Below are 19,749 nucleotides of genomic sequence, written 5' to 3'. Positions count from 1 at the left end.
AAAAAGGAAGAGAAGAAATGCTATATGGAACCATTTCTGACTTGAGAGGCTGACGAATGAACTGGATGCCATTTAGCCTGGCAATGCAAATTCTGGACTCAACAAATGGAAAATTAGTCAGTTTTTCTGAATTTCTATAAAACTTGCTAGATTTCCCAAGCAATTTCCTACACAGCAGTGTTTTTTTTGTTGTTGTTGTTGTTTTATCTTTTTTCTACCTGTCTTGGCTTTTCCACTAGATTTTAGGCTCTATCAAGTTCCTGCTCACATCTCTCAGAACCCATCACAAGATTATAGTCACACGGCAGTTGTTCAACAAGTATCTATTTAACCCCAAAGGTAACCATGGTAATCAGCCTACTAATCTGTTCCTTTTAATTTTTAAAGATTGCTACATGAAGCCACATGTAAATGAAATTGAAGGACCAAAGCAAACACAGAGAATGAGACTTCCAGATGTCAGACCTTTGTAAAAACAGGAGGAAAGTAGGCAGTGGTGGCTCCATCAGGTCGGCAGAGATATGAAGTTGGACTGTGAACCTGCAAAAGCAGAGACACATGGATCAAATTCTAAATATATAAATCACCTAAAAGATGGGCTGAAGAAACCTTTCATTATGGGGATTGCCCCACTTGAATGAAACGAGTAAATGAAAGTATCGCCATACGTCATTTTACTTGTCTACTCTTACAGTACAGACATTGTTCCACTTCCTCATTTCACATCTGTTACTCTTCTCTGTTCAAAAGGATATTCAAGGTAAAAGTTCTCTGGGTCCTTGGGGATCCACGAGTTTTTAAATGCTATTACCAAATGGATTTCTGTGTGTGGGACTTCCACATGGGTCTTTTTAAAAGTTCTTGTAGACATTATATTTTATTTTTAAATACAGTTTGGATTCAATGCATAAAAGCCATTGGCTATCGGCAGTGGAGGGTAAGTTATCAAACATCTACCTAACCTTATTTAACTTGTACTCTTTTTTGATATAGGGATTATGGGAAAGGAGAGAAAAGAAATTTTTTTTATTGACGTGCAAAAAACAAAGGCACTAAAATACCTATTGAATGACATTCATCTCTGGAGAAATATAAGGATTTCAGAGTAGTGAATGGAAAATACTTCTTTGTGAACTATCACTTATTTTTCAATAATCTGGATTTGTTCACGTATGGAAGCTGTTGTTAGCTTCTTAACCCAAGATGATGGTGATCTGGTATCGTGTGTCTAAATATGCCATAGGACATCATGAAGAATTTTGGCAGAGCTGTAGAGATGCTAGGATGGTAATGGAGCTTATTCGTTACCCCTGGAAGACTTTACTGGCCTGTGATTCAAGAGGTCTGGGTTTCACTTTTCACTGTCTTTTTATGTCCCAAGAATATGTGAACACTCTTATAATATTAATATTTCCTCTATGCCAGGGACTGTTCCAAGTGTCATATGAAGATAAACTCACTGGATCTTCAGGACAAACTTGTGAGATACATGGTGTTGTCATCTTCATTTTACAGATGAAAACACTAGGCTTGAAGGGTTACATTATTTGCTTAAGCTTCCTCTGTTAGGAAGTGGTAGAACTGGGATTCAAACCCAGGCAGTCTGGTTCCAGAGCACTACTTGACGTCACATTGCCTGCAATAAGAAAGTGAAGGAGTTTCTCTGGGCACTTCATTCTCCCAACTATAAACATGGGATAAACTACCTTCCATTCCATGTCTTTGTAGAATTTAATCCATTTAAAAATACACTCTTTACATTACTATGGTATTTACATATCTAGATGTGTGTGTATCTGTTTCCTAGGCTTCTGTCTTACATCTAAATATATTCTGTCACATTTACCCCGTTTGGGAATGGGGTGGGTGACACTTTTTTTCCTGTCATGAAATGCCTAGCACAGTACTAAGCACTCAATAAATATTTATCAATATTTAAACATCAAATACCAACAAATGCCCATTGATTTAATCAAATATTTCTATAAATTCCACTCTGGTTAAGGGGTTTAAAGGAAATATGTATTATAAATGCTATCTCCGAGTAACTGATACTGGTTGATTCAAGTTTATGGACCCAAATGTCTTCTCTCTACTGTTTGTATTTTCCACGTATCAATAGTACATATTGACCTCTATAGTGGCTGAAACATCCCTGAGCATTCAATAGGTAATAAAGGCTGAAGGAGGACATGGCGACACTTGTAAGACATACTCATTACTTAGGAATGAGTTTACATTTCAAGACTGTGGGAGAAAACCTTTCTGTGAGTGCTGTCTTTGAACATATTCATTAAATCATGATTTAGAGACATCCAGATGTAATTTTTTAAACTTTTTTTTAAAAGTTCATATTGTTTGTGTTTGCAAAGTAAACTCATTACAATTACTCCAGTAGTTTATATTATTGTTCTTTGAGGGCTATAGCAGTCTTACAATAAAATAAAAGCAAGATCAAAAAGCATGGTGAAGTCAAGGAATTTGAGTTGTTTTTTCTTATTTGTTTAGCTTTTAGGAGTGGGAAAGCTTTTTGTTGGTATGCAGACTTGTCTTTTAATTTGTAATGAGCTAATAAATTTGGCTAAATGAAAGAGCATATACATGTGAGGGAATAATCAAATAGTTACAGCTAAAACAGATACCATTTTATCAGATTATTAGCTGTTAGAGAAAGAAGTTCCCAATGGAAATGCAAATGTTGACTAATTGGTGGTGTGGCTTTGGTTAAAGGTTATTTTTAGTGAACTGAAAGGAGAAACCCTGCCTACAATTTTCTTTGCTCCGAATTTTGTGTCCACTCAGAAAATATTTCAAGGGAGTATACTAGTTAGAATCAAAGCCATATTCTTAAAATCCACAAGTTTGCTGATGAGTTCGACCCCTTATGGGCTCTGGCTCAAGGCACACTTACCTGTTGCACAGGGACAGATAATGGTTGAATCACAGCTGTGGTCACCCCTGTCTTTGGAGATGATGATCCTATTGTCAAGGAAACAGAAGTTGTTTTCTTTTGAGCTCTGGAAAACAAGAAGGTGAGTGTTTAGTCAGATTTTTTGTTTTGTTTTGTTTTGCTTTTTTAGCAGAAATAATTCCTTGAAACATTTCAACAGAAAAGCTAGGTTTCTTTTTGCATACTCAACCCAATTCAACTGTAATTGCTTCCACATATGGGAATGCATAACCGACAGCTAGAATAGCTGCGGTTAGTATATGTATGTACCTTATAGAATGTACCTTATAGACATTTAGCAAAATCAATACATGAGTAAAAGAAAAGTAGCTCGAGGTAACTGAGACACTGTTGAAGATGCTAACATATTAAACTTGAAAATCCTAAGAGAAAATACTTGGAAAAAATCCAATCTTTATTAATAAGCAGAGATTTGAAATGTTTAGGGTTAGGGTCCTATATTTAACTCAAAGTTTTGGTTGTCTATTTTAAGTCTAGCAGCTGTTCTTTGTTCTGGCTTCTAATTTTGTTGCGAGTATCTTGGAATTTTTGTGTTTTCTTAGTGCATATAAGTTAGTGAGGTATTCACAGAGGATTAAGAAGAGTTGGTTTCTAGGCCTAGCTTTGCCAAGTAGCTGGCTGTGAAATCTGAAGCAAGCCATGTAACTTCACTAAACTTGAGCTCTTTATCAAAAATCAGGGGTGGTCAAATAATCTTACAAGGTCCTTTTAGCATCACTGATTATTTGATGCTGAATGGATATAATTTTTATGTACATACTAGCAGATAAAAGAAATTTATTAGAACAGACTCAATATTTATGGAGTTTTCCATAATACAAATTTCTGGTAGATTTTATTTTTGTCAAATAATTAAGATATTAACGTTTTAATAATTGGTACGTCTTTGTAGGAATAACTAAGTTTTGTGAATTTCAGGTACAAGATCTAAATAAAAATAGATTGTATCCAAAGGAAAACGTACTTCTGGCCTAATTAGATATTTTCCAACTTGCATAAATAAATTAGTCCTCACATTTTAGTAATGATTTAACTGATTTTCTCTTAATGTAACTTCTCTTTCCATACATTTAGACTAAGTTAGATGGCTGTCTTTGAAACTAACATTGCATACAGTAAAATTCTGGCATATCAATGACGAAATGCAGACTTCAAAGTTCAAATTTTCAAGTTAAAAATTGTGTTGGGGCTGGACATGGTGGCTTGTGCCTATAATCCCTCCCAACACTTTGGGAGATTGAGGCAGGAGGATCGCTTGAGTCCAAGAGTTCCAGATGAGCCTGGACAACATAGTGAGACCCCGTCTCTACCAAAAAATAAAAAAAGATTAGCCAGGTATGGTGGTGTATGCCTATAATCCCAGTTACTTGGGAGGCTAAAGTGGGAGGACCACTTGAGCCTGGGAGGTCAAGGCTTCAGTGAGCCATATCGCACCACTATACTTCAACCTGGGTGACAGAGTGAGACCCTGTCTCAAAAAAAAAAAAAAAAAAAAAAAATTGTGTCCTAACCTCAGTATTTGGTCTCTGATTAACATCAGTTGACTTTTTCCTTCAAAGCACAGCAAGCATGGTTTCATACCCCAACCATTCTGTTGCCATTCTTTGTTTCCAGATAATCGATGGAATTGTAGGCACTTACTGTGGCATAGCTCCAGCTTTTGATTTGAAAGCTAAACTTTCACTGTCGGAATCTGTTGAACTGGCACCTGGGAAAGTATTAAAGATAATGGTAAAGTTAAGATATCAGTGTTATCTATAATAATTGCAAAGAATTATATTTCCCTTAAATAAAATAACATACAAAGTCTTTTTGACCGAAACACACAATAAAATAGAGTGATTCAGGCTCAGACCATTTTTTATTTGTACTGTTTCTTCAGAAACTCATTTTAAAAAGTACTGCTATAAATAGCTTTCTTCAAAGCAATATACTTTCAATGGCAGATTTATTATTAGTTTCATTTTTATCACCGTGGTCATCACAACCGTACTTTTAAATGACTATAAACTATGAAATAAAGATGTGTGTGTGTCTGTGTGAAGAACACCCATGCTTTTAAACTGTAACCTTCTCCAGAGATTGCAGGGTAAGGACTGATAATGTCTTTATTACTCATGAATCAGAAGATGCTTCCTGGCTCCTGGGTAAAACTGAGTATGACAGCAGTTCTGTTCTTGAATAAGAAGGCCTTTGATTTTGGATCATGCCTTCCCAAATTCATTTGCATTATTACTGTTCTTAAATAAAGGGTCAACTTACTAGATTTTTAGTCAAAAGGTAAACCGCAGTCAGATTTTGATGTTTACATCTTTCATGTCAAGAGATTTTAGGCAACAGACTTAAAAAATTGCAATGGTTCGAAGTATATTCTTAATGTTTCCAAGGCATATTTAACTTGGGTCATTTATATTCTTTTATATAATAATACATGCTTATAAGAAAATAACCACAGAGCGTAGAATCGTGTAGCCTAATAGTAAAGATCAATGGGCACCTTCCTAAATGCCATTCCCAAATACCACATTAAGTCTGATGTGTATTATTCCTGATAAGTCCTTTTTTTTTTTTTTTGAGACGGAATCTTGCTCTGTCACCCAGGCTGGAGTGCAGTGGCGCAATCTTGGCTCACTGCAACCTCTGCCTCCTGGGTTCAAGCGATTCTCCTGCCTTCTGAGTGGCTGGGATTACAGGTATGTGCCACCATGCCCTGCTAATTTTCATATTTTTTTTTTAGTAGGGATGGGGTTTCACCATGTTGGCCAGACTGGTCTCGAACTCCTGACCTCAAATGACCCGCCCACCTTGGCCTCCCAAAGTGCTGGGATTACACGCATGAGCCACCGCACATGGCCCAGATAAGTGTAATACAGCATATCAACATATTTACATTTATGTACATATTTATACAAATGGATTCACATGACATGTTCACTTGGCATTTGGCTACTTTTGCCTATCAGTGGATTTAGAATACATACGTTCACTGTATTCTCTTGTATAGCTGCCTGGTATTCCTTCCAGTGACTCTACTGTGATATGTTTTCCAGTCTTTTATTGACATTGAAAACAGCCATGTTTATGTAACTCTGCTGGAATGTTTGCTGTCCCTTACTACTTATTTCTGTGTCTACCATCCAGTGTAGGCTTTCTTCGCCTGGGGCCTGGACTACCATAAACCATTCTTCTCTTCCCATCTCCTCCTTCTCAAATTCATCATTGCCCTCCCTGTGTGGGATAGATTTTCCTAGAGCAAGCCTTCCCTGTTAAAAATGAGATGATTAGAGTCTCTACTCAGTAACATAAAAAAACCCCAAATTCGTCATTTAATGACCCTCATGATTTCCAACTTCATTTTCTACCTCTATTTGCAGAACTTCTTGGACTTTCAAGTTGTGTAACCCTAATTCAGAGAGCTGAGTCCACTTGCACACCTATGGTGTGCACTCCATAAGGGGGATACGCAGTGAAGACACACACACACACACACACCACCACACACCACACACACACACCCCACACACCACATCCACACTCACTCCACCACATACACCCCACCACACACCACACCCCCTCACATACACATCCATACTCACCCCACCACACACACACACACACCCCACACACATCCATACTCACCCCACCATACACACACACACCCCACACACCACATCCATACTCACCCCACCATACACACACCCCACCACACACCACACACCCCACACACATCCATACTCACCCCACCATACACACATCCCACCACACACCACACACCCCCCACACACATCCATACTCACCCCACCATACACACACCCCACCACACACCACACTCATCCATACTCACCCCACCACACACACACCCCACACACATCCATACTCACCCCACCACACACACACACCCCACACACCCTGCCACACACATGCACATACACACACCACACACCACACACACCCTGCCACACACATGCACATACACACACCACACCACACACACACCCCACACACATTCATACCCCACCACACACACACCCCACACACATCCATACTCATCCCACCACACACACACACACCCCACACACATCCATACTCATCCCACCACACACACACACCCCACCACACACCCCGCACACACACCACATCCATACTAACCCCACACACCCACACCACACACACGCACCACACACATTCACCACATACCATACCTATGCTACACACACCCACACCACACACACACCATACCCACACCACACACATCACACCCACACACCACACACACCCTGCCACACACATGCACATACACACACCACACACACACACCTCACCACACATACACGCCACACTACACACACACACACAACCACACTCACACTACACACACCACACACGCACACCATACTCCCCCACAAAATACCCACACCCACCACATACACCACACACACACACACCCCCCCCACACACCCCTGCCCTTGTGAGGGCACAGAAGAGAAATAAGTACATGATACGGTGGTGAGTGAAGCAGGAAAATCATGAAGCAGGGGAGGGGCACGGGCCGTGATAGGACCTCCCCGGGGGGTTGCAATTTTAAGGATGGTGGCAAGGAAGGCTCCCCCAGGACCCAGAGAAGGTGGGGACTCTCTCTCCCTGCTTGTTTTCCATGCCGGTCCCTTAGTCATAGTTTTCACTCCCTAGGAAACTCCCCTACGTCTTTTCCTGATCCGCTATCTTCCGCGGTCAGCCCGGGCACTGTTCTGTGCTCTTTCTCTGAACTCCCAGCGTTCTTGTTTACAACACTCATGTCACCTAGAATATCATACCTGCTAGAAAATGATGAGTTCCCTGAGGATGGACGCTGGGTTAGGAAGGGAACTACCGATTTTTGAGTATGTCCTGTGTGCCTGGCGTCTGTGGGGCATTTTACCTCATTTAATCATCATCATAATGAACTTCACTAAGAAGCGAGTTATGTCCAGTTTATAGATAAGGAAACCAAGGAACCAAGAGGTGAAGTAATTGGCAGAAGGTCACATAACTAGAAAGCAGTGGTGACAGGCACTCCTGTGGTTGAGCCTCGTGGTCTGTGACCTTCCCCCCACACCACGTGACCTTCATGAGGTGCGCACCTGTGGGTTCCTCAGAGGGCCTAGCTTCATGCCTTGCCCACACACACCTTCCAGGCTTCTGCTGGAATGAAGAAATAGAACTGGGAAGTGGTAAAGCTTGTCTGGGGACGAGGCGCAGATCGTGCAAGGCGAGAAGAGCAGCAGGCTGGGGGCAGTAACGGGAGGCAAATCTCGAAACACAGGCAGGACCTGGATGCCGGGGCTGACTTGTTTGAACCTGGTCGTGTAGGCACCGAGAGTGGAGACTGGGAAAAGTCAGTGTTCAGGATTAACTGGCGGAGTAGGGACACAAAGGGAGCAAACAACAAACCATCAAAAACAAGTTACGGGCAAGAAGAAAGTTTTCTCTGTGGTGAGGAGGTGCGGGGAGCTGAGAATCCCTGAGGAAAAGCCAGCGAAGGCGATCAGAAGGTCAGAGATAACCAGAGAGACCATTTTATTGGAATCATAAAAGCATTTAGGAGAAGGGGCGGGGTGGCAAAAATCATATGGAAGTTATCACAGACACTCTCAAGGTAGCCAAAAATTGTGGAGAGAAAACAGTTACTTTTCACCAGATTCAAAATGTTTCAATCATTAAAAAAAAAAAAAAAATCCTTCTGATGACCTCTCTTTAGAAAGCCATTCTTGCTACTTTTTTCCAGCTGATTTTCAAAGGAAGAAGGGGCCGAAAAGGCTGGCGCCCCCTGAAATAAGCACACATTTGCTACCTTTTGCACACCTGTCCAACCCTTGTAAAATCTGAAAGTGACTTTTTGTCTCAGGTGTCAGAGCAGCTCTTGCAAACGGAGGCAGATCAAATCTCCCTCTCTGTGCCAGCCAGTTCCCTGCCTTCCCCTCAGGGCGATTCTCCCTCCCTCTCCCACTCTGTTTCCACTTCAGTCATCTGCTTTGCACCTGCTGGTCAGGAGAAAACAAACAAACAAACAAAAAATCTTTCTCCGTATTTATTAACCGTCACTTTCAGTTTTGGATGTAGGCTCCAATCTGAAAGAGTTACATGTTCTAGTCCTTGTAATTACTATCATCTGTTCACCTAACATTGACCTGCCTAAACCTTAGCTTTTCCTATTCTGCCTCCCACACGGAGTGAAGGAATCACACACCGACGATCATGCTTTGGGCTTTGGCCAGTGGAAGTGTCACAGAAATGAGTCTCCTTGTCTTGACTTTAAAAGGTGCTCCCTTTTCATTTTAAAAACTTAGCCGGCCGGGCGCAGTGGCTTACGCCTGTAATCCCAGCACTTTGGGAGGCTGAGGCGGGCAGATCACAAGGTCAGGAGATTGAGACCATCCTGGCTAACACGGTAAAACCCCGTCTCTACTAAAAATACAAAAAAATTAGCCGGGTGTGGTGGCGGGGGCCTGTAGTCCCAGCTACTCGGGAGGCTGAGACAGGAGAATGAGGTGAACCCGGGAGGAGGAAGTTGCAGTGAGCCGAGACCCGGCCATTGCACTCCAGCCTGGGCGACAGAGGGAGACTCTGTCTCAAAAACAAACAAACAAACAAACAAAACCTACCCAATGTAATACTTTCTGGTGGGAAAAGACCCAGGAAATACATGGAAGCAAAAATGAGAGGAAAAAAATCATTTGGAATACCACCACCCAGAAACTATTGGAATACATTCTTCCAAAGTTTATCTCCGTGTACACAGACAATGCTATGTATACTGTTCCATTATTGCTTTTTCTCCCACTTAATTCTTGTAAAATGCCTTTACATGTCAGTAAATAGGCACTTCATGATTGTCTAATGGTTGCTTCAAATTCATGTGTATGGATTTACCATAATTTTATCATTCCAATGTTATTGGATATATTATTTCCATTTTTTTACATCTCCCCAGAGATATGTATAAAATTACAATATATCAAAATGTCCATTTCCTCATACTCATGAAAACGCTATGTTGTAATTATTTTTATTTTTTGTCTATCTGATATCTTCCTTGAAAAAATATATTTCTGAGTAGAAATAAACTAGATGGGAATCACATAGCTTCAACTTCAAGAAACAGGATGTCTTCACAGAGGTGGTTTTCAACCATTAAAAATACATATTATGTATATAATTAATATATATAAGTAAAATATATACAAATATATAAATAAAATAAACATAATATGTTATGTTTATATATTATATAGATATGTTTTAAATCTCTAACTGACTTTACTGAACTGAGTCATGGAGTTTATCCTTTTAGGCATATTTTGCCTTTCAAGATTTGGGGAATAAATACATCCTTTCTCTCATTTCTATTATTTGCTTCTTTTCCTCTCTTTTAAATCAGTTGCTATAATTACCAACACGGCAAGAATCATTCACAGATCAGAGTAACTGAAGCAATGTCAGTGACACATAACTTTATAAATGATGAACGACTACAAAGGAATTAAAATGGTTTTAAAGAACGTTAATGACATGGGAAGATGTCTGTGACAGAGTCGTTTAAATTTAAAAAAAAAAACAGAGTTCAAAAGAGTAGATACAGCAAAATTTAAGTACTTACATGTAGGAAAAAAATTGGAAAGATAAAAATATTAAGAGTGACTGTCATAAGGCAGTGGGATTAGATATGCTTTATTTTTTGAGATAGGGTCTCACTCCGTCACCCAGGCTAGAGTGCAGTGGTGCCATCCCAGCTACTTCTCCCTTGACCTGCTGGGCTCAAGTGACCCTCCCACCTCAGCCTTCCAAGTAGCTGGGACTACGGGTGTGCACCACCATGCCTGGCTACTTTTTTTTTTTTTTAATTTTGTAGAGATGGGGGGGGGTCTCACCATGTTGCTGTGGCTGGTCTTGAACTCCTGGACTAAATGATTTTTCTGCCTCAGCCTCCCAAAGTGCTGGGATTATAGGCATGAGCCAGCATGCCTGGCCTAGACATGACTTTTATATCTTCTTTTGATCCATACATTTTAGCTTTTTAAAAATAAAAATACGGTATTTATAAATAATAATGGCCTACGCTGTGTGCTAGGTACCACCCCAGTGGATTAACTCAGTCAACCCTTACAACAATCTAATTTTCTCCAGATGAAGAAACCAAAGCATAGAGCCATCATAAAATATCATGAAAAGTTATTTTCAAATAGATAACATGAAGAATGGCCAAAGCTGTGCTTAAACTGGTTTAGCTTTTCTCCAAAAGTTTTCCAAACCCAGTGAATGGAATCTATGCCTAGAGGGGCATGGCAGTGGTCCCAGCGCCAAAGGCTTTACCCTATGTGGCTACCAGGAACAATTCCACATTTCACATCACAGCACACTTCACAATGTCACTTCAAAGGGGTACACATTTTATCTGATTATTCGTAGCACTGAGAACCTGTGTCAAACAGAACCTGCCAATCTGCGTCACGCTGGTTCCCTTCCCCACCTTCTTAATGCTGCCCTGCCCTCCTCTCCTCCTGACCTCAATCCTCTTTATCCACAAGGTCCAGCTTAATCCAGCTTCCTTCATCCCACATTTCAGGGCCACCATCCTGCCCTCTTTGGAGCTCATAAAGCTATTCATTTTACAGCCTGTATAATTCATTTTACAATCACAGGGGGAGGCAGTGGTGGAAAATTGAGATGTCTGTATTTATTTTACACGTTTACATGGATCTTTCCTATTTATATAGGAAATTATTGAGAAGCTCCCTCTGCCAGCTAGTTCTTGAGGGCACCCTCTCACCATCTAGTACAGATTCCATTTCCTTTCCCCATTTTATTCTCCTCCCTCCTGCATGATCTATTTTTCCGTCTTGCACTATTTTCTTCAGCCTATAAACATATTCTAGTAACTCCAGCCTGAAAACACACACACTGTAAAAACCATCTTTTTTGACCCAATGCTCCATTCTAGATACCAGCCCCTATCTCTGTTGGCGGTTAAGCAAAACTTCTTCAACAAATATCTGTTATTTGCTGCTTCTCTTTCCATATTTCACAAACTTTTCTCAGCCAGTTCCATTTGATCTTTGACCCTGTTCAGATTCCTCAAGCTCCTCTTGCTAAAATCGCTGACAACATCCACTGTTGCTGACCCCAGTGGTTTCCTCCTGGCCCACATCTGATTGGAGCTCTCAGAAGCAGCAGACACAGCTCGCAGCCCTGTCTTCTGGAAACTCTTTCTCTTGCCTTCCCTTACACCATTCTGCCTGGTTTCTCTCACACCCTAGGGGCTTTTCCTTCTTATCTTGTTTGCTGGCAACTCCTCTTTCAACATGCAGAAGTATCCCAGGCTCAGACTCAGATCCCTTCCTCGTCTCCATCCCCTCTTCCTCCCTAGCTGATCTGTCTGGAGGTGTGTCCAGTCCTACAGCTTTAGTTGCCATCTATATCCTGATGCTCCCCAAATACTGCATTCTCATCCTGTGCTCTAGACATCTATGTTTATATCTGCAACTACTGGCCTGATACGTCCACGTGGCTAAGTAGAGATTTCAAACACAGCATGTTCAGACTGGACGCAGTGGCTCATGCCTGTAATTCCAGCACTCTGGGAGCCAAGGTGGGCGGATCACTGGATGTCAGGAGTTTGAGACCAGCCTGGCCACTATGGTAAAACCCCATATTTACTAAAAATACAAAAATTAGCCGGACATGGTGGCTCGTGACTGTAGTCCCAGCTACTCGGGAGGCTGAAGCAAGAGAATCGCTTGAACCCAGGAGGCGGAGATTGCAGTGAGCCGAGATCACAGCACTAAGCTCCAGCCTGGGCAATAGAGCGAGACTCCATCTCCAAACAGACACACACACACAGACACAGACACACACACACACACACACACACACACACAGCATGTTCAAAAGACAGCACTTAATTCCTTCTGTCCCCTAATCCTGTTCCTCTCCCATCTTCCTCATTTCAGAGACTGGCACCATTGTCCTCACAAATGGTACAGCTGAAACCACAGAGTCATTTCTGATTCCTTTCCTCCCCTCGCCTCCACGTGGAACCACTGCAGGGCTTTTGGACCTGCCTGTGAACCCAACTTGAATCTGACTTACTCCCTCATCTCTGCTGTATCCCCGAGGCACCGGCAATAGGCTTCTACTGGTATCCCCAATTATAAACCAAAGTGTCAGTTAGAAAACATGAATCAGGCTGGGTGCGGTGGCTCAAGCCTGTAATCCCAGCACTTTGGGAGGCCGAGACGGGCGGATCACAAGGTTAGGAGATCAAGACCATCCTGGCTAACACGGTGAAACCCTGTCTCTACTAAAAAATACAAAAATCTAGCTGGGCGAGGTGGCGGGCGCCTGTAGTCCCAGCTACTCGGGAGGCTGAGGCAGGAGAATGGCGTAAACCCAGGAGGCAGAGCTTGCAATGAGCTGAGATCCGGCCACTGCACTCCAGCCTGGGTGACAGAGCAAGACTCCGTCTCAAAAAAAAAAAAAAAAAAGAAAATATGAATCAGTTTAAACCCTCCATGATTTTCAATTTGATTTAGCCTCGGCCCTGTGTCCTGCGTACCCCGGCTGCGGCCGAAACCCCTGAGCTACCTCCTCCATCTGATGTTCCAGTCACCCTGGACTTCCTCCTGCTCCTTGGGCACATCTGGCTGTCCTCACCAGGGCCTCTGCATTTGTTCCCTTGGTCTGGAGCACTCTTTCCCCAGCCTTCCCTATTGGCTCCTTCTCAGGCTCCTTTCTGAGACCAAATGTCATCTCTTTGGAGTGGCCTTCCTGATCTTCCTGATCACCGATCCCATCAGCCACCTTTATTTCTTTCACAGCACTTGCCGCTGCTGGAATGCCGTATGAGTTTACTGGATTACTCTGACCCTCTTCTGGAGTGTTCGTGCAGTGAGGGCAGAGGCCTGCTTGTTCGCTGCTGTGTGTCTCAAGGGTGAACCACTGCCTCCCTTACAGTAGTCACTCATGATATTCTTGAGAATGACCAAAAAGTGCTCAATTACATGCTCTGAAAAATGCCGTGCTCAGATCCAAAATTCTGTTACCAGATGAAGGCGAGGAACTGTAGCTGCCCTAGTGATAATGAGTTTATTTGGATTTTATGCTGTAGGGTAGAGGGCAGATTCAGGAGTCAGACTGCCTAGGTTTGAATCCTTGACTCCCAGGTGTGTGTGTGTGTGCACGTGTGTATATGTGTGATCTTGGTCATTACTTAGCCTCTTAAAACTTCAGTTTCTTCAACTATAAAATAGACTGATTTTTAGTTTTCACATATGAGTGAGAACATGCAGTGTTTAACTTTCTGTTAAAAAAGTTAATCTTGGCCGGGTGCGGTGGCTCACGCCTGTAATCTCAGCACACTGGGAGGCTGAGGCAGGCGGATCATGAGGTCAGAAGATCGAGACCATCCTGGCTAACACGGTGAAACCCCGTCTCTACTAAAAATACAAAAAATTAGCCGGGCGTGGCGGCGGGCGCCTGTAGTGCCAGCTACTTGGAAGGCTGAGGCAGGAGAATGGCGTGAATCCGGGAGGCAGAGTTTGCAGTGAACCGAGATCACGCCACTGCACTCCAGCCTGGGTGACAGAGCGAGACTCCATCTCAAAAAGAAAAAAAAAAGTTAATCTCATAGAAGTAAAAAAGCAGAACAGGGACTAATATGGGCTAGAAAGGGGAAGGAGAAGGGGGGGATAGGAAGAGACTGTTAAAGGATACAAAATTACAGCTGAAAGTGTAAGAGGAATATGTTCTAGTGTTCTATACCACTACAGGATGACTATGGTAAACAATAATATCTTATATGGTCTTAAATAGCTAGAAGGAGGATATTGAGTGTCTCAACACAAAGAAATGATAAATGTTGAGATGATGGATATGCTAATTATCCTGATCTGATCACTATACGTAATATATATCAAAACAGAACTACATACCCCATGTACAATTATTATTTGTCAATTTAAAAAATAAAAAAAATTAAATGGAGTGAATTTTGTAAGGATGAAATGAGGTAATCTCTGTAAAAATGAAGAACAGTACTTGGCTCCTAGGTGACACTAAATGAATGCTAGCCACTGTTCTTAAGCTGTAATCTCTTTTGTATCATTCTAAAACTTGATGCATGAGACAGTGGAATTTAGACAGCTTTTAATTAGTAGGTTGTTAAACTTTCAGAGAAGATTTTGCTGAGATTTTAACTTCAAAAAGAAACCTTTCTACCCTCTGATAGATAGGCTGCCAACGACAGCTGATGTAGTAATAACATGCTTCAGGAAGCAATCAATAGGAATATAGGTGAGTTGAATTTAGTGCTAGAATAAGTAAAATATAAAAATTTCTTACTTTGAGTCATAAGTTGAGGCTAAGAATTTATCTGAGGTTCTCTTCCACTTCACATAATTGTTCTTAGGGATAAAAACACTAAAATCTTTTGTTTTTAAAAAATTATTCATATTTCACAAGGCCAAGGAGCCAGTTTTCTAAAGCACTTTATGTTAGGCTTAGCAGACTGAATCTTCACAACTCTTCATTCTTGCCATGTCCAGCTTCCTTACCCTCCCTTCAATTTATCTAAAGTCACGTATGATCTATCTACAGTCAGAGGTACCCAACGGTGTCGGATGTCTCAGTAAGTTCAGCAGTGTCACATAGAAAGCTGTGCACTGGAAGAAATCCACTATCTCTGTTGAAGTCCCGAACATGATACATATGTGGCATATAGAACTAGAGGGATACTTTTCTTATATTTAGTACCTCATGCAGATGATTTGAAAGGACTGGCAGAAGAGGACTGGCAGTTCAGAGACTTTTATACAGAAGAACGACATTTAAAGTTAAATATCAGTGTGGTGAGAGTTTGAGTCTATCTCAGTTGGACTCTGCAGCTGGTTTCAAGAGGCAGTGAAATATCTCATTTTATAGTATATATACATATATGATTTATATATATCTTATATATCATGCATTTAACTTTTATAAGTTCTTAAAATGCTTTTGATTTCTCTTATACAACTTATTATATTACTTTATCATTTTACATTCCTTTTTCTGTTTGTTTGTTTTTGAGACTGAGCCTCCTCACTCTATTGCCCAGGCTGGAGTGCAGTGGCATGATCTCGGCTCACTGCAGCATCTGTCTCCCAGGTTTAAGTGATTCTCGTACCTCAGCCTCCTGGGTAGCTGGGACTACAGGTGCCCGCCATCACGCCCGGCTAATTTTTGTATTTTTAGTAGAGACAGAGTTTTACCATGTTGGCCAGGCTGGTCTTGATCTCTTCCTTGGCCTCTCAAAGTGCTGGGATTATAGTCGTGAGCCACTGGGCCTGGCCTTTTTTTTTTTTTTTTTTTAAATGTGTTTATCTGCTGTTAGACTGAGAACTCCTTGATATCAGGGATTGTCTGTTAACCACATTTATACCTGCACTGTGTAGCACTTAGTAGGGCCTTAATAAATTTTGGTTAAATTAAGTTGACAGGCTTTGACTTAAATCTAATGTGATTTCATTTAATATTTGTAGTATGAAAGCAGCAGAACCCAAAACTTAACATATTTCTAGCAATCTTGCAAGCAAATGAAGAATTTCATTTAAAAGTGCTCTACCTGTTAGAGGACACATCTGATCATCATTAGCAGACAGGAAGTTTAAGTTCCCGTCACTGTATTCTAACATGCCTTAAGAAGTTTGCCACCCCTGAATAATACTGCCAACTCATTAGTGAAATTTTAAACATCTTTTTGTCATTGACTTTTCATTCATGCAGCACTTTGAAATACCTACCTGTATGATAGCGTGGTTAATATGGACCCTGGAGCAAGACTGTCTTGGTTCAAATTCTTGTGTGACTTTGAACAAGTTTCTTCTACCTCTCTGGGCCTCAGTTATAAAAAGGGAACACTAATAATACCTCGTAGGCTACGGCAAAGTGTAAATGATTGTGTGTGTGTGTATGCACACGCACGCGCGCGCGCGCATTTTGTAAGTGTCATGTAAGCGCTTAAAACACTTTCAACTATTCTAAATGATTGGTATTGATCAAAACACAATACAAATGTAAAATATAATACTTTGATATCAAGTTTTTTAACTCCCTGGAGATTGAATCCTGTCAAAGATGAACAGAACAACAGAAACAGCTCATTCTCTGCTTACCCCTCTTTAAAACAACATTGATTCTTGAATATTCTCACCTAGTGATTGCAAGTTTATAGTGCATTTAGCAGGAATAATGGGATCTTAACAAAAGAGGCAAAATTCTAGAATTTAGTAAAAATGAGAACATAAATCACTTAAAATTCTCATGAATGATTTCCTGAGTCATTTATTGCTTAACTTTGCTTGATATGATATTTCAATTATGTTTCTATGCTTCATTTATTAGAGGAAGACAAAAATAATTTGGATGCCTTACATTTTAAATAATTCAAGTTAATGGAGTGGAAACATTCTACTTTAAAAGGAACAAATGTTGACATCAGAGACAGTTGATGGGTGCCTAAATGTTGGAACAGTTCAATTTATAAAGGTTTTCAGGGAAATGAAGTTTGATTTAGAACACCACTGTGCTGTTTGCATTGGAAAGGCACATTTGCACACCCAATATACTGGAGTGATTAGACCACTGACACACCTTTATCCCCCATTACCAGGCACCCCTCCTTACCTTCAATGAACACCTCAGCAGATGTTGTGTCTGAACCGCTGGGATTCGTAGCCAGACAGGTGTAGCGACCTGTGTCGTCCTCAAAGGCCTCTGCTATGATCAGGGTATGGAGGTCCCCACCCTTACAGTGGATTTGAATATCAGGAGTGTTGTGCAGTTCTTTCCCTTCACAGAACCATCTGCAGGCCAAATGGAGGTCAAAGGACAGGAGGGAAAGAAAGGAAATGGTAATGTTTAAAACAATAAAGCAGAAGTGAAGGCTAGTTGCTATGCAAAACTATGTTTGATTTAAAAAAAATCAGTATCAGTGTTATTAATGGAAACTCTACAATTTAGACTGTGAAATTAATGACTAGACAATTCCCATAGGTTTTCTTTGTAAAGTATCTTGTACATTTTATCAACCCAAGTGATGCTGTCAAACTCAGAAAGACCGTTTCAGTTATAAAATAAAAGGAACAGAAATTCAATGTCTTATAAAATGCTTTATAACAAATACCTCCGCCATTTATTACAGTTTTATCTATTAGTCTTATCTAAAGAAAAATAGAAAAGTAATATAAACATTATGCTCAAAATATTTAATATATGAAAGGAAACTTATCATCATGTTAAAAAATCACAGGCAGCAATATTTTTGTTGACCTTAAGACTTCTGATCAGCTGAGCAGTAACAGATCTAATGCCTTCCACATTTCTGATATTTACAAAACTTTCTAGCAGACTGCCTTGGCCTCCAAGATGTGGAGGGATATAGCAGTTGTGCTGTGATTCATTCTTGCTGGTCAGCACTTTTCCTATCCCAAACAATCAGGCCCTTCGTGTGGGAAATTTCAGGCTGCCAGACTGTTTGAACACAGGTTCTCTCACTCTCTCTCCCCTCTTCCCCCAGCACCTCAAATTCTCAGTAACATTTGGTTGCCTTTACATTTTACCAAGAAACAAACATACAAACAAAACAAAACAAAGCCCAAAGCTGCCCTAAAAAAAAACCCAAATGGGATTTATTTTTAAAGAGATGTGTAGAAATCTGCCACTTACAACTAAAAGAATTGAATTCTCTGGGAAAATATTGTCCATTTAGCTCTTAATGAGCACCTAGAGATTTTCTCTTAGTTTCCTATAAAATTACTTGGATTTCACATCCTTTTGTGAAATATGACATGGAAGACTTTTTTATTTCTGTGTTTAGAGTAGGATAATATAGGTTTTTGTCTAATTTAATTTGAAAATAAAGTTAATAAAGCAAATGAGCTTGCTAATATTCTGAGTATCAACCCCAGAAACCATACTCAACATTAAATATGTGATTCTCACCAAAGAAGAGACAAGACCTGTGGAATTAAAGAACATAAAATAATCAGCCAACTGAGCATTCTATGCAATGCAAACCATATTATTTTGGGGGCAATTGAGCAGGGCAGCATTTCTTGATTCTGGGGCACTGTATGGTTTTCTTTGTTGTCATAAAATCTTGAAGAACTTTCCAGCCCAGAGTCATCCTCCAGTCTCTTTTTTTTCCTGTTATCTTTCCAAAGCCATAGTCCAGATCCTCACCCAAGAGTGTTAACTGTGGCTTTAGTGTTTTAATTGGTCTCTCCATCACCAGCAGTCTATAAATTCTTTCTATATTCTGTCATCAGATTAATGCTCTTAAAGTTTTTCCCTACATAAATCATTCCCTAAACTTCAGATCTGTCATTGTGGGCTTTCATATAACTTGGCCTTATCGTTTTCTTATACTAATCCCCTGTTTCTGTTGAATATTTGCATGGACTTATTGCTCCTTACATAGCCCTCAAATATTACCTGCCTATTTTTCTGTGTCCACATTTTCTTCTCCTTGGAATCATCTCCTTACCTTCTTCATTAATCCCGTCTAGGAACTACTCTTCCTTAAGACCAAGCTAAAGGCTTCTTCAACAGATTAAAATAAACTGAATATACACTAACGGAGCTTCTTCTATGTGTGAGGAACTGCATTGCCTACTACTGGTAACAGAAAAAATAATGCCTGCTAAACTCTAAACTAGTTGAGTTTTTCTGTCTATACTGTGAATTAGAGTGTTTCTGCCTTCCATGAA

At 40.6% G+C, this 19,749-nt stretch overlaps 1 protein-coding gene across 7 annotated transcripts in view; it reads right to left on the bottom strand.

Annotated features, from left to right (window-relative positions):
* PALLD (palladin, cytoskeletal associated protein) overlaps nucleotides 1-19,749 on the bottom strand; it is a 422,012-nt gene that overhangs the window by 243,134 nt on the left and 159,129 nt on the right. For all 7 annotated transcript variants that reach the window (XM_033215641.1, XM_033215642.1, XM_033215643.1 and 4 more), the window contains exons 2-5: nucleotides 17,666-17,844; nucleotides 4,613-4,679; nucleotides 2,912-3,017; nucleotides 466-540 (exon numbers count right to left, since the gene is read on the bottom strand). In XM_033215641.1, coding sequence (XP_033071532.1) covers nucleotides 466-540; nucleotides 2,912-3,017; nucleotides 4,613-4,679; nucleotides 17,666-17,844 — 427 coding nt within the window. The remainder of the gene's footprint in view (nucleotides 1-465; nucleotides 541-2,911; nucleotides 3,018-4,612; nucleotides 4,680-17,665; nucleotides 17,845-19,749) is intronic.

Source organism: Trachypithecus francoisi, unplaced genomic scaffold, assembly GCF_009764315.1.
Source record: "Trachypithecus francoisi isolate TF-2019V2 unplaced genomic scaffold, Tfra_2.0 Lachesis_group1, whole genome shotgun sequence".
Taxonomy (NCBI): domain Eukaryota; kingdom Metazoa; phylum Chordata; class Mammalia; order Primates; family Cercopithecidae; genus Trachypithecus; species Trachypithecus francoisi.
The sequence above is the reverse complement of the archived record's forward strand: the minus strand, read 5'-3'. Positions and strand labels throughout refer to the sequence as shown.